The sequence below is a fragment of the Poecilia mexicana genome, unplaced genomic scaffold, assembly GCF_051168715.1.
Source record: "Poecilia mexicana isolate PSO_F unplaced genomic scaffold, ASM5116871v1 scaffold_18, whole genome shotgun sequence".
Taxonomy (NCBI): Eukaryota; Metazoa; Chordata; class Actinopteri; order Cyprinodontiformes; family Poeciliidae; genus Poecilia; species Poecilia mexicana.
Genome location: NW_028263387.1, coordinates 2,711,132 through 2,727,090, shown reverse-complemented (window position 1 = coordinate 2,727,090; position 15,959 = coordinate 2,711,132). Strand labels below are relative to the sequence as shown.

Genomic DNA, 15,959 nt, shown 5'->3' with positions numbered 1-15,959 from the left:
TGCGGCTCTTTGTGGATCTGTTCACCTCTTTGGATTCTTTATCTTCTCAAATGTGTCCAGTCGGAAAGAGGACTGAAGATTTTTATTTCTAAAGCTGGAATTATGAAAAGCCACATTCACATTTATACTGCTGCTTAAAATGAGTTGAGAAATAAATGTTTACCTGTCAGACTGAGGATTCATGTGTTTTAATCTTCAAAAAGTTTTAACAGCCTAATATTTGCAGCAGGTTTTTTATTTACATATTTTATTTAATTGGATTTCTGAAATAGACCTAAAGATCACAGAAAATAATAAAGGACTTTTCAAAACAACTTTAATGTTTTTATGCTACTTGTTATTCAGATAGCCACTCTTGTCAGACCCATTAATGTGTTCTGGTTAGTAGGACCTGCCTCACATGGAGTGGCCCTGTGCTGTGTTGATATATAAACTGGAGATCCTTCCTGCTCATAGCATCATCATCTACAAAAGCTCTTTATTAAAGATCCATGCATGATATGAGTTAAAGCAGCGTTTAGCTTCTTGGGATAAAGTTATTTACCGAATCCATTAATGTGTTTGTGTCACATCTCCACAACATGCCTGTAACTAAAGCCATGATGTTCTCAGCATTCATAATGTTTTCCAGTTATTTCCGTAGCAACCGGCGGTCTGCATTAGACCATGGTGCTTAATGTTAATGTTATTAATGAGCATATGAAAACAGTCTCTCATAAACCGCATGGTTCTTCATGTGATTTTGAAGGTAAAATAATTTCAGTTTATGGTTTGCAATTAATGATTATATTAGTAATCAATTATTTTAATAATTGTCATTTCACCACTTAAGCTTATTTTGTACAATATTTGGAAATACATAATAACACAAACAATTGAATTCCTTTTTTAAATAAGAAAATACACATTTTATAAAATACAATAACAGCATTCCTTTAGCGAACCCTTGATCATTTGTTGCAAAGAAAGCTAAAAAAAATCTAAAAAACGTACATTATAGGAGATTTTTTTTACTAAGTTAAACCCAGGTGAAACTAAAACTGCCAGTTGACAAGTTCTGGTGGAATATATTTACAGACAATGGTGCTATTATCTTAAATGCAAAATGTATATATTTGCTGTATAGTTTTAGTTTGTTCTTTCTGCAGATGGCCTCTTTTAAAATCTGTATGCTCCAGTTAACAATCTATTAATGATTACTAAATTAGTTGGCAATTATTCAAATAATCGAATCATCATGATTAATCACTTCATCCCAAGTAAAATGTTCCAGAACTCAAAAGATAAATTGACCTTCACTGACTGTGACACCAAATGATAAACATCCTGAAGGTCAAAGTGATGCTCTGACATTCTAGGAGGCATATGAACCATTATCAGATCTATAAATCTACACTGTCAGTAGATGTAAACTGTCTAATGTTGACTGGCCTTCAAATACCCATGAAGAGAATATAAAACAACAGCACCAAAATCTCACTTTAGAAAGGATTAGAGGATCAATGAGTTTTTATTCACTGATGACAGGATGCACATTTCACACATTGGCCTGTTGGAAAGGGGCAGAGCAATCACTTTTCACACACACACACACACATACACACGCACAAGCAACGCATCATGTCTCACTTCATCATCTCATGAATTAAGTGCTTATGTCAGAGACGAGGAGCCATAAAGATGGAGCCTGTTCTGCCGTGTCACTTTACGTTAGCTTTGGATTAAATATTTTATCCTTCATTAAAGACATTTCAACTGTTTATGAAAGTCAGTCCCACATAAATACCACAGAGTCATGAACCCACCGTCACATGACGAAGGCTGATACAGTTCTGACTGCTTAAGGTCATATTTAAAGCATTGTGCCTTTTAGCTTGTCATTGTTTTGACCCTGATATTGTTAAGGTAGGATGGTTTGATATATGAGAAATATCAGTATCAGTATCGGCCAATGTTAGTCAATTTTCAACATATTGGAATCTGCTTTACTCCCTTACTGCTGCTTGTGAATGTGTTTGAAGCAGGCGGTTTGTCTGGTCATGTGACAGTGATAGTGATGCAGCGATAACTGAAGCAGAGACACAATGTCAGCATTATATGATTGTTTCTTCACATTGTGGGGAAATGTGTAGATATCAACATCGGCCCAAATTTTCACATCGTTGCGTCACTAAAATTAACTCATCAAATGAGGTTTTCTTTTGACATCATAAGTTTTGATTTATTCTCCAGAAATCTGTATTTTTTTAGTCAGAATTTTAGGCTCGAGTTATTTTAAAATGTAGCTTTTAATTCACTGTGGTATTTATGTTTGACGGTGACACAACTGAAGCCAACACGTAAATGCAGAAGTGTCGAACAGAGACAGCCTAGAAGAAAACAAAACGAAAAACAATCACTGATTAAAGTGTTAATGCAAACAGAATCCCTGAGATATGTTTTCCAAGAGAAGAAGAAAAAGAAGAAGTGACATTCTATGACAGAATTATTTTACGTGTTGCATAAACTTTGTACACTGAATGGGGGAAAAAAAACCACAATGAAGCTGGAACAAAGTCTGCAAAGTGAATTCATAAATTTAACAAGCATTTCTCCAGCGTTAAAACATGCCTTCATCGCTCAATTTTGAATAAAGTAGAAAAACTGGACTGAGTTACAAACATATTTTGTAAAAACCAGGATGCAAAAAAGTGCTCATACAAAGGAAAAATACAACTCATTTTCAGATATTTACACATTTTTGTGCAGTGTTAAGGTAGGATGATTTGGCTGATGGGAAGGATGCATGGTGCTGTATTACCTAGACTGAGATTAAAACGGACGACTGAGGAGGGCATCCTTCACCTGCACTTGTAAACAAGGACTAAGCAGTCTGCAGTCGCTCGCTGCACGCTCCATTCATTGTCATCAGCAAAAACGTCAAACATTTTACTGGCTGCACACAGATAGGGGTGGAGTTTAGTAGAGCTTCTGGGACAAAGTGCTGCGTTGTGTTCATCTGTCACTCGGTTTCTAACTTCCTGAGAAAAGACTTGGGCCCTGACCAGAAACAAGCCCCAAATATGAACAAATAAATATTCAATGGTGTCCCTAAAACCTTTAAAGCCCAGAGACTCATTTGTAAGTTCGTCTCATTAACAACAGTTCAATTCCAGCTGCCAGAATCCTTAAAGCTGACACTGAGACAGAAGCTAGTCACCTCAGTATATTTTCCATTTGCTAGAAACCAAAATGGTTTCTATGAAGCTTGATGCAACAGTGCACACTGAATCTGGCAAAATGTGAATTAAATGCAGCAAAATCTAATAAAGTGAGCGGATGTAGCGGTGACAGAGAAAAGCCATGATGGAGAAAGAGACACTTCTTTAGCTTTGCTTTAATTTCACTGAAATGTTCGATAACTTTGTAGTGAAAAATTTTCGCTGAGAAAAAACAAATCACCCAAACATATTTTTAATACTAGAAAATGTCCATATTTCTTTTTCAACTATTTTATAATTGAAGTCAATGAGAACACTTTCAAATATATTTAGCGTCCATTTGACAGGCATGTAGCTGATTAGTTTTGTTATGTTAATGTTTACTGTTTATACTGCTTCTTAGTTTAGCCTTTGTTGTCATCACAATGTCACCAACTACTGATTCTGGTATAATTCATTGCAGCAATAAAAAAGCAGCTCCTACACCCAGCAGATGAGTCAGTGATGTGGCCACATATATGTAACAACTTGGCAAAGGATCTGTGTGAAAATGTCTCTTCTGGTACAGGAAACCTGCAACAAAAACACTATTTTGCTCTTTTTGTAGCTAATTAAAGAGAAATGTAGGAACAAAGCAGTTTGACAGGCAGTAATGTGTATTGGACCTGAGGGATTATTCTCTAAATGCTCAGAACAACTTAAAGCACCAGCTCAATTCAGTTCATGACACTAACAGTTGGACATTAATCGTGATGCTACCAGTCCTGTGGATCAAGGTTGCAAAATATAAAAACAAGAGATCTAATCAGCTCAACATGGTCCTGGCTGCAGGTCTCGTCTAAATGTAAAGATGTTTGAGTCCTGTCAACAATCTTTTTGCCCCTCAGGGATCTAACCTGCTGAGTGAAATCATCCAAGTAGAAACTCTCAACCTGTCATCATAAAGCCTCTGCCTGAGGCTCTGCTTCAGTCCAATTCAGCTTCACTCCTTATGAAATATGGCTTTGCATTCTTATGCTGTTCTCAGCACTGATTTATGGATTCCATCATATGGAAAAGGCAGACTCACATGGCTTAATAATAGCTTTCATGTGTTATCTGTTGTAGCACATAATCCACTCTGTTGGCCAGGATTTGGTTCATTTTGTGCAAAGACATCAGTAGCTTCCAAAAAGGAAATCTAAATAAAGTGTCATTGTTCCTTCTTAATGAGTCACTGGACTTTGAAATGTTCATGAAGCTTTGACATTTTGACATCACTTCATTTTCAGCCTCCTAGTAGAAACTAAGAAGCAAATTGAAGGGGATTTTAAAGAGGTTATCCCACTTTTGTAAACTTGAATCTTACACTCTTTCTTGCTATAACACAATCGTGCTGATTTCACACTAGAGGTGAATTGAAGAGTCATCCATTTTTATGGTTTAGGGACAGAAAAGTAAGGGCTGCTTCTGAACAGAAGCCAGGAGAGAAAACAGACAGAAGCCCTTTCTAAGTGCCAAGCTGTGCGGGAGAGGCAGCGCCCTGCGTGAGTCCGTGGTCCTGGGAGGAGAAGCAGTCATCAGAGTGGACGAAGTGCAGGGCGGTCTGGCTGTAGCTCAGCAAGGCTTGCTCCTTCTCCTCAGCGCCATACAGCAGGGAGTGAGGATGAACCTGCTGGATGTGCCGCTTGATGGTACTGACCTTCAGCGTCGCCAGAGTGGCTCCACAAACCATGCAGACCAGGCCGTGTCTCCTACAGTCATAATCCATCAGGTATTCCATTCGCCAGCGCACCTGGTAGTTCCTCCTCTGGTCCTTCCCGGGGTAATGGCCGTGGCGAGGGACTGGGGCAGCAACGCCACAGTCCTTGGATCTGCTCCTCCCTCCGTGAACAGCACTGTCGTTGCTGTTCACCGCATTGAGGGGAGCGCAGACATCAGAGGTGGAATCCTCATTTCTGCCTTTGGTAGTACTGAAGACAACAGCTTCACTGGGGTTCAGTTCTACGGACACAGAGAGGGAGGGAGGACCTCAGGTTGAACAAAGACCAGCAAACGTACTGCTGTTTAGACTCTTTAATGAGAGCAAATAACAAACAGGTTATCACTACTGCTCCTCACTGTTTCACTGATTGCTGCACATACCAGCTAATCTGTATAAAATATCTACATCAGGGGTCCCCAAACTACGGCCCGCGGGCTGGATCTGGCCCGCCTCCTCATTTGGTCCGGCCCCCTGAACAATACCGGAGAGCATTGAGTGTTTTTTTTTTTCATATATATGTGGATTTTTCTTCAACCACCAGGGGGGCTCTTGAGCAGATATGAAACTTCTCAATAGAATATATACTAGTCAGTACCAGTCACCGTTTCGCTCACGGTTTTTTTCCATTTACATTCTGGGTAAAAATCTATCTACAAACGCGAATATGTCGTCGGCAGTAATCCAGCCCCCCCCCCACCCTCCCCCACCCCCGTCAACAAAAGTTTTCTAAGGTTTCTTTCTCAAAAAACTAAGACCGGCCCCCGACCAGAAAAGGGAACAGTTATGTGGCCCTCGCAGGAAAAAGTTTGGGGAGCCCTGATCTACATTGTCCTTGTGCATAGTTTATATTTTTGTAAAGTTTATATTCCTATTTTTATTGTATTTTCCCTGCTTTACTATTTATCCAACATTTTATAATTTTGCCATCCAGTGTGACCAGGAAACTAAGAATTTCATTGTACAAGGAAACATGTTTTCTTACTGTGTGTACGGCATGGAAAGTTTTAAATTTGAAATTTGAAATACATTTTCTTTATGTAGGATCATTTTTATTCAATTAACTTCTATAATGAATATTGTATGATAAATCTTCCTTGTGCAACTGTTAGAAATAGGGATGCACCAATACTGATGTCTAATAATATAATAACAGGATGGGCTAAAATTCAGTCAAATCTCTTGAGTGAAAAAAAATCATAAAATGATTTTACACATTGTGCTCTTAGGTCTAAACATTTATTTTATCAGCGCATAAGACAACAAACATTATTTACATGACTAAATGACTAATTATTCATACTATTTAACAAGAAGAGCATTGTTTACAAGACAGAAAGGTGACAGCGTATGATAACTGCAGGGCAGGATGCTATTAATTATTGGTAATAGTCAGGATTTAGTGACTGCTGAATAAAGCACAACAATGTGGAAACATTTCTCACCATCTGGTATTTGCATTCCATCAGCAGACGAGTCTTTGGTCCAGGCAGCAGCCATTGCTTCTCTTTCTTGTCGGCTCAGCGTTGTGGTCTCAGGGTGGCATTCCTGAATGTGGCGCCGGAAGCTGCTCACCTTGCTTTCATGCAAGACCTGAGAACACACCATGCAAAAAGTGCCCTGATCTTGGGGCCCATAGGCTACTAGATAGTCGAGGCGGAGTCGCCAGGGGTCACCCCCTCTCAATCGCCTCTTCCTGGACTGCCGGGGAGGCTGGGATGGCAGGTGTGGGGCCCCGACCCCTCCATCCTCACCGATCAGACGAATGTCCTGAGTTAAAGTGCTGTCACCCTCTGGGAACATGTCAGCGTTGATTGGAACCGTCTTAAGGTCTTCTGTGAAAATGTCCACCCCCTTTGCTTTGGTGTTGGGTGTAGGTTCTGACTTGACTGAGTCTGGTTCACCTGGCAGAGAGCAGACAGACCCACAGCATTCAGGTTCTACCCAGAATAATGCACCACTTAAAGGCTCTCCAAAGGTTCAAGCACTTTTACCAACATAAACGCAACAAACCTTTGAATCATCATCTCTACAACATTTTCTAGGACACAGCAGAGGCTAGATGTTACCATGGTGATGTTGATCAGGATATTAAGTTATTAGGGGGTGATGAGAAAGAAAATCATAACATTAATCATCCGTACCTTAGTAGTCATTTATTGCAAACGTGAATCTAACATAGAATGAAATTTTCTTATGCCTTATGTTTGAGGCTGTGATGTAACACACTTTGAACTGCCTTGTTGCTGAAATGTGCCATACAAATAAACTTGACTCGACAGTGGCTGATGTTCTCACCGTGGGTCTGGGCCCAGGCCTGTAGGATGCAGTGCTTCTCCTCTGAGCTGTACACCAGCGAGTTGGGGTGGGTTTCCAGCACGTGGCTCTTTATGTGATCCAAGTGGAGCGAGGGGAGTACTGCTCCACACACCATGCAGAGCAGGCGGCCGGCCTCAGCCTCATACTCCATCAGGAACTCCTGGCGGAACCAAGCGTGCAGAGAGTCATTCAGGTAGCGCTCCAAGGTCCGCGCCGACGGGCCGGGGAGCTCATGCTCCTCCGCTTGGGGTTGGAGGCTCTCGTCCTCTACGGTCCGTGGAGTCAAAGCGGGGTGCTGCTGTTGGTGCTCCTGCAGTGGGACTGGATCTGGAGTTTCTGGGTATATTGTATTTTGGAACATCCAGACAAAACAAACATAAAAAACATCTGTTTAGAACACAACCTGAGAAACAGAAGCAGATCAGGATCTTTTATTTAAGAAAGCAGTTATCAGAGGATTGTAGCTTACAGATAGCCCGGTCCATTGTTAGGCTTGATGAGTTCAGATAGTGAAGTGTAAAGCAGGTAATGTGCTGCTTTGGGATGTTAAACTGGTACCTTTGCTCTCCAACAGTTATCTTAACTCAAGCAGTAAGTCAGGTAGCAGATTGTTGGGTTCTGCTGTTCCTAACAGAATAGCTTGTAAAGAATATTACAAACTATTCCTTATGGGAGTTTAACCCAGTTGCCTGCTGGAGGCTCGGACTGTAAAGATAATTTCTTATGTTAGTGTGAGTCTCCCCACAGAGCTGCTGGTTCAGTTTGAGCAGCAGAACTCTAACAGAACCACAACAAGACTTTTCTGACACTGGGTCTCTTCAAAGAGTGAAAATGTTTCATGTTTGCTTCAATTCATGCTTGCCAACTTCTCATTAGCACATGTATATATTTTCTTAGTCCTTTGCTGCCAGTTATTATTGAACAGAAAAACAGCATAGCTGTCATGTTTTAACAAGAAACTTTGATGAATTGGATCACACTTTTCTGTAATCGCACAATTATGAACAAGAAGGAAAAAGACGTGTGGTTTTAAATTAATGAAAAGAAATTAATGTTAATTTAAATGTTTGGGGTTTTTTAGATTAAAAAAATGTGATGTTTGTGGGAAATGGTGTTTATTTTCAGTCTACCTGAGTCAGTACTTGGAGATTTATCTCTAGCTGGAATTGCCGCTGCAAGTCTATTTCCAACGGCTCTGACACCTAAGGATGAAGATTGTTGCCCATTCTTTTTCATAAAGCAGCTCAAACTCAGTCCAGCTGGATAGAGAGCATCTGTTAACAGCAGTTCTTATGTCTTGTCACAGATTATCATGTGGACTTGTTTATCCAGAGCTACAAAGAATTATCTCAATCATTCCTTGTAGCTCTGGCTTTCTTCTTCACTTAGTTACCTAATTGGCAATTTCTGAAGTCAACTTGTTGCACTAAATTCTATATAGAGGCATTAGAGTAGAGAAGAATAAATACAAATTTACTCTACACTTTATAGAAGAATATTTGGAAAATGGTTAGAAATCATAATCATATTATCCAGTCTGTATATCTGGCTTTTGTAATCCCAATTATCTTGCACAGTGTCCCATACACTGATGGGGTACAGCCCCCAAAACATAATCACAAAGTCACACCACTGTCCTCTCCGCCTCTTGCCACCCCAAGTAAGAACATAATGCACATTCCCACTGAATATGAGATCTAAAAAACTTGCTCTACTCACCACCTATATGCTGACCAAAGTGCATAGAATCCTCTTCTCCCTGGAGCGAGGGTTCAGCAGCAGACCTCTGACCTGCCCCCAGACTCAGATGGCTCTCCCATCCAGAGCGGATCACCTCCTTGTCTGCAGCACTCCACAGGAGAGAGTCCGGGTGCTTCTGCCTGATGTGTCTCTTGATGGTACTGAGCTTCAGGGTGGCGAGCGTGCTGCCACACACCATGCAGATCATTCCGTGCCTTTGGGGGTCAAAGTCCATTAAATACTCGCTGCGCCAGTATTCGTGGTAGTAGCGGCGGTGATCGCGGCCAGGAATCCTGCTCAGGCCTGGACGTGACGCTCTCTGGACCCTGGGTTTGCGTCTTGAAGGCCCGGGCGCTGGAGAGAGGAGGAGTGGGTGGTCGGGTCCCTCTGTGATGCTCCAGTAGCTGGTGGCAGGTGATCTCACAGGTGTGACCATACCTGTCTCAGAGTCCTCTCCACCATGGCCATTGGCAAGATTGTCTTCTTCATAGAGCAAGACAATACACAGATCAGCCACACCGGTAAATAGTAAATTAGATCTAAGCTGAACACACAGACAATCCTTGTGTTTGTCCTTTACCTCCAGCTCTGACAGACCTGGCCATATACTCATTGATTATTTGGGGAAAAAACATCAACTATCCCAGTTCTCACCAATTCACCAAAACAGTGATTTTCAACCAGGTAGAGCAGACACAGGTTTTAAGTTCTGGTATACCAAAAGTATAGCCAAGGTGTCCGATCTCTATACAGGGAGGGTATTTATATCATTTGAAAAACGTCAAAACAAGTTGAAGTTTTGTTTCAAAAATGTTTTGTAGGAATACAAAAATTTTGTATTCCTACAAAACATTTTTACTGATATCTTCTGATTCGGATTTCGGCGTTTCATTTTGTCCCAGCAGCACAATAATCTTGATCTATCTTCTTTGTCTTCACTAGAAGACATTGCTGTGAACCTCTTAGAAGATAGAGGTTCAGGGACAGGTGTCTATTCTTTGCTTCTTGTTTTTTGATAAATGTAACGAATCTTCGAGCAGCATTCTACAAGTGTGAGTAACAGATCTGGGAGAAAGTTGAAAGCCAGAAGTGGTCAGAGAGTTGAGCTTTGATTCATACTCAATCTGCCAACACAAATTCCAAATTATTACAGTACAGTGGCTAGCTGGGCAATATATCACTCCAGTTAGATTGCTTCACTTCAACACGAATAGTCCTGACATTTGCATTAAATGCACTTCCCAGAAAGGACATGGCCACATACAAAGTGGGCATGTCCTCACGTATTAGTTTTTTTGGAAGGCTGTGTTGACTGTGATTAGTTTGATGACTGGTAAGGAGGTTCCTTTAAATTCTAAAATGTGCATCTTAAATATGTATCCTGAAGACTTTGTTATCTCAAACAATTCAAGATCCCTACTTAGTGATTGTTTTTTGGAAGCTAAATGCTGTATTTCATTCTCATGGAAGAAAGAGACATTATCTGGAATTTCACAACGGATTAAATAAATGACTTTTTACATTGCCCTTGAGAAGATCAGCTATTTTACTAATAAAAAGCTTAACAGATTTTGGGAGATCTGGACTGTCTTTTACACATGGCTGGGCCAAAATGATATCCAACTTGACGTGGGAAGAGGACTTGTCATGAGGTCATGTGGTAAGAAGAATATGTGTTTATGGTGATTGGTCTGCTGGTAGGTCTGCTTTTTGTTTTTTTTGTTTTGCCTCTCCCCTCTGTGTGTGTTTGCTTTTTTTTTCGTCTGCGGTCATTTTTATGTATTTATGAGTGTGCATGTACATGTGCTCTTGTTAATATTAATAAAGAGATGCTGAAAAAGAAAGCAAAGAAAAAGGTCAGGAGGGAAACCAGACATCCATCCTGTTCAGATGCCCAGCCATCTCAAGTGAGTCCTTAGGATTTAATTGTTCTACAATATGAAATGGATGTTTGTTTTGTATGTTGCTTTATGTTTTCATCACTATGTTAAAATAATATTTTAAAATGACTGACTTAATGACCCTGACATAAATTTTATTTGACAACTTGTGACTGAACTAAAATTTCATTCTTGATTTTTAAAATATGTTCAGTTAAAAATAAGACATTTTTAATTTATTGACAAGGTTATATGAACCAGCTGACTATCAACACTGTCAGATTTGTTATCAAATACAAATAACATTCTTATCATTATACATATTTATAAATATCAAAGCAGCTATATTGCCTTTTGTTTGTTTCTGTTACTACTTTGATACAATTACTCATGTTTATTAACAGAATCTCATAAAAAATGTCAGGGCAAATTCTGTGAATGTTAGATTTGGTAACTCCAGAGGGCGCTGTTAAGCTTAACCTAAATACTGCTCCACCACATTAAAAGGAAATGGTTGTGGTGGATTAGTGATGTGCTGAATTATAACAAGAAAACTCAAAAGTGAAAAGGTCAAATTATTAGCCCTCATTCATTTGATGGTTGATAGTGTGGCCTGTCTGCCTTACAGTTGATGACAGCTTCTGTCTGTAGTTCTTCATACGGTTGACATGTCTGACTCTTGAGGTATGGCAAATCACTGTAGGCCACACATCTACATTGTGTGGTCTTCTAGCATGGTCGTTGACATTAAGCACCTGCCAAAGATTCTCAATGGGACTGATATTTGTGATCTCTGAGGGCCACTCCATGACCCAGATCTAAACGAGACAGATTTCTTTAAATGATTCTTCAAAATGACAAGATACTACTCTTTTTCATGATCCTATGAACACAAACAAGGTTCCCGGTGGCTGAAGCAGCAAAACAGTCTCACCACTATGTTTAACAGTGGAAGCCGTATTTTTAGGGTTGAAGGTCTCTATGTGTCTTCTCCAATCAAAAGCAATATCTCTGCGCCCAAAGATCTCAAGATCAGTCTCATCAGACTAAAGAACAGACTTCTAAAAGAAATCCCCATGTTTCAAATGCACATGAGCAAACTCTAGTCAGGTATCAGGTATTGATGCCATTGTTTCAGTAACTGAGTTTTCCTAGGATGATAACCGTGAAGTCTTCCATGATGAAGAGCTTTCACAATTATCTTCCTTAACACATCATCTCCAATAGAATCCAGCTAAGCAGCAATGACTTGGCAGAGACCGAGGGATGATTGTTGACATCTGATTTTTTTTTTTTTAAATGTTGCGCTTACAGCCACACTCATGTCTGTTTGCAACAGAATTTGTGTCTTAATGCTTTGCAATGTTATGATCATATTGCTGTTCTTCTTGTTAACTTTATTTTACCCGGATAAAAAAATCCCCGGGTAAAATAAAGATTAAAAACCTCTTTTTAAAAGATGACGTGACCAAGAGACAGCAACAAATACAAAACAGAAAAATAGACAGCTAAAAGAAAATATCAAGGAATTGGTTTGTAGTCACTGGTCTTGCTAATCAGAGTAGATTATGGAAAGATTCAAAGCTGACTGAATCAACTTTGTGATGTGAAAAGTTAATTGGATGTTCAGTTGTAGTTTTAAAGCTATTTGAATGGTCAGACTTGTCTTGGAAGTAAAGAAAGCAATGGAGGTCTACATGTCGGCCTTGTCATTTGTCAGTTTTCTTGTTAAATTCAGTATAGTGTACACCTTAATAAAATAAGCTAATCAAACGTAGATATTTTGTCTTATAGAAGCAATGCAAGTATGAACAGTTTTCATTATGGTCATTTCCATGGACACATTAAAGTGAGTGATAATAATTCTGACCTCAACAGTATAGTTACATAATACCACTTAAACTAAATTTGGCAATAAGTTACAAAGACATAATCAATTTATAATAGTTCTGGGTCCACTCTGGTTTCTCTTTTCCTGCAGAGTAAAAGTCTTAATGGGCAAAAAGAGGATTCCACTCAGTTACATACAAACATCCACATAATGACTCATTTTAATTCCTCTTTAAAATGTGCTCAATACATTTAAGGCCTGATCAAAAGTGAGAACACAGGTTCATCTTTTACAGCTAAATACTAGAGATCATAATCTGGGTATAATGATGGACTTTCCTAAACTTTCCAAGACACACTGACACAAGACAATTTCAAAGTAAGTCTTTTATCATCCAGTTCTGAAGTCCTAACATTGGCTTGTTGTAGCTCAGAGAATTGACCTTAATGTACTTTAGCTAGTTTATAAATCACTCAATGGTTTAGCACCAAAGTAGATTAAAGATCTGTTGTTGTTGTTGTTGCTGTTGTTGTAACCCAACTTCTGATTTTCTGGTTCAAGTCTACTCTATATCTGCAGAACCAGAATCAAACTCGGAGAAGCAGCATTCAGTTTTTATGCTCCACTAATCTGGAACAAACTAGCAGAAAACTACAAAACTGCTGAAACACGGTGTTTCTGTAATTCAAAGCTAAAACCCATTTATTTAGAACTGCTTGTGGTTAATATTAACTGAAGCATCATTAATTTTACTCTGTATTTCACCTTTTCATAGCTTCTCTGTATTGTGCAAATGCTTGTTGCTCGTTTGTTGTTTTATGTCTTCATCATGTAAATCACTTTGGCTCGCCTTGCTGAAATGTGCAATACCAATAAACTTGTCTTGCCTTACAGTCGCTATCCTCTAGATGGCAGCAGTGAGTCGCTTCAGCTCGTATGCTGTTGAGCCTTTGTTTATAGGAGCCACAGAGACAGAGGGGCCATGCCGCTCCACGGCTTTGTCCCTGACACGGATTAACTGTCTGACTGACAATGGCTGTGTCACTGACAACCACGCACACCCACTCAGCTGTGGCCCTAAAAGAAAAGAGAAAAACACATTTTGTCGTTTACCTCCCAAGTCGCTCCCCTCCTGCGTCGTTTCCTCCTCTCCGCTTATTATTAATGAGAGCAACTCAGACTGTTCGGAAGAGCGGAGGTCCACTGGCTCGCTCTCCCTCGTCTCTTTCTCTTCCATCACTGGCCTGGCTGTTGATGTAGTTGTAGCTCGTGTACTACCTCCCTCCTCAGCGGGTTGAAGCGGCGGAGCGGGACATGTCACTCTTACATGAACAACATGTCACAGCAGGAACATGTTCCGCCGCGCGGCACCGTTCGACACGCATCTGGCTGGCGCTCATCGTTCTGGAGCCCGTGTTCTCCAGGGTTTCTCCCACGCGCCCCGCACGGGAGCCAAGTTAACTTTTCATAGAATCACTCAATCCGCCGGCGAAAACACTTTGTAGTGTTCAAGCAAGACTCGTCTCAGCTTAGGCCTCCAGTAATGTATTTTAAGGTTCTTGCTTGTCTTCTGGGTGGGGAGCCGGACTAGGGGCCCCTGGGGCTCCTTAAGGGGCTCCTGGGTAAATTTAAAGAGACAGTAACAGCGTCGACGACGCACACCCACCCCGGAGGGGGGGCAGAGCGAGCAGCAGGCGCTAATGCTGATAAGCTGCTAATACAACGGCTGTTGTTCTATCATAAACACGCGATGGCAGAGACGCTTTAGCTCATGTTCAAACACAAGGCGGTTCCATGTCACCAGGGCCACAGGGCCCCAGATCACATTTTTTAAATGGGGACTTATGTAGTTTGACTGTTATAATTAGCCTTATTTTCCTAGTTCAGTTCGATTTAATTTATGCAGTGCAAGACAGATTAATTTTATATTCAGTTATATAGCAATTTATAATAAAATCATCCCAGTTGATGCCAGTACATTCAATATAGACATTTGCATTCAACCACAGTCCAGTTCTATTGTAAATATGATACAGTACAATTGGAAAAAGTTATCTTGGTAAGGAAGCCCAGCCAATAGAATACAGATTAATGACTTTGTTTCTCCTCCCTTGCAAGAATATGGCAACCGAGGACAGATGATTGCATTTGATAGGTATACTTTGCAGGAGTCTCTTAACTGAGAAAGCATGTGGTGAAAGTGGAAAGGAACGACTCACAGGAACAACAGTCTGGGGCTTGCGAGAACAGAAAGCAGACTCAAAGGAGAACTGGTCTATAAATCATTTTAAGCATCTAGTTTAGCTATGGTTGTTTCATTATTTTCTCAACTGATTGTTTAGTTTGATAATTTTTTTAGCATAGTGGGAAAATCCCTAAATTCTCTGATATAAGGGGTCCAGATAATGAGCACCAATACCAATTTAAAAAGCTAAATCTTCCACATTTTGCCTACATGTGCTTTTTAAAAGCACTGGTTTGGTAAAAAATTATTAGGACAAACCCTTAGTCTTTTTGTCTCAGTGTGATCACAAAACATATAGCTGCATGTTTTACATCCAAACACATTCACATAAAGATATTCAGTACCACAATGATTCATACCTCTGGCAGGTTTGCTAAATATATTTTCACTTAAATCAGAAGTTTATCTCAGAAGAGAAATGATATAGACATTTTTCAAAACATCACAATACATATATTAATATTTACATTTTACTTAAAGATGCCATATCAAAAAATTATGTATACCCTTCTAATTCATACTCTTCCTATAACTGATGATGAGCGTTGTCCTATGTTGTCACTGTTATTTTGACAATTGGTGATTTGAATTTTTATTTTGTACCTACATGTTACCTTTTCATCACTGTATACTTTCATTTCTACCAACTGCACTTATGTCAGCAGTGGTGCTGTTGTCTGGCAGCAAGAAGGTTCTGGGTTCGATTCCCGGCCCAGGGTCTTTCAGCACGGAGTTTGCGTGTTCTCCCTGTGCCTGTGCACGGAGAGATCCGGGTACTCCGACTTCCTCCCACAGTCCAAAAACCTGACTGTTAGGTTAATTGGTCTCTCTAAGTTCTCCTTAGGTGTGAGTGTGTGTGTGGATGGTTGTTTGTTCTGTCTGTCTCTGTGTTGCCCTGCGACAGACTGGCAACCTGTCCAGGTGTTAGAAAATGGATGGATGGATGTCCAGGCAGATTTATTTATATAGCACCATTTGCACAAAGAGCTTGACAGGAAACTGA

At 40.1% G+C, this 15,959-nt stretch overlaps 1 protein-coding gene across 1 annotated transcript; it reads right to left on the bottom strand.

Moving 5' to 3' along the window:
• Positions 1 to 1,476: 1,476 nt before the first annotated feature.
• On the bottom strand, positions 1,477 to 14,298 carry zfta (zinc finger translocation associated). The gene is made up of 5 exons (XM_014988079.2): positions 13,825 to 14,298; positions 8,980 to 9,483; positions 7,240 to 7,596; positions 6,387 to 6,845; positions 1,477 to 5,183 (listed from the first exon to the last, which is right to left on the bottom strand). Exons 1-5 carry the CDS (start codon positions 13,946 to 13,948, stop codon positions 4,690 to 4,692), a joined length of 1,938 nt encoding a protein of 645 aa, XP_014843565.2. The 5' UTR covers positions 13,949 to 14,298; the 3' UTR covers positions 1,477 to 4,689.
• Positions 14,299 to 15,959: the final 1,661 nt, after the last annotated feature.

Bases quoted from the DNA above. Each gene is read 5' to 3' on its own strand.
- zfta (XM_014988079.2), bottom strand. From the start codon at position 13,948: ATGGAAGAGAAAGAGACGAGGGAGAGCGAGCCAGTGGACCTCCGCTCT. The intron at 9,484-13,824 runs GTAAACGACAAA...TGCTCTATGAAG, and splicing joins GGAGGGGAGCGACTTGGGAG to AAGACAATCTTGCCAATGGC. The intron at 6,846-7,239 runs GTGAGAACATCA...GCTCTCTGCCAG, and splicing joins GGCCTGGGCCCAGACCCACG to GTGAACCAGACTCAGTCAAG.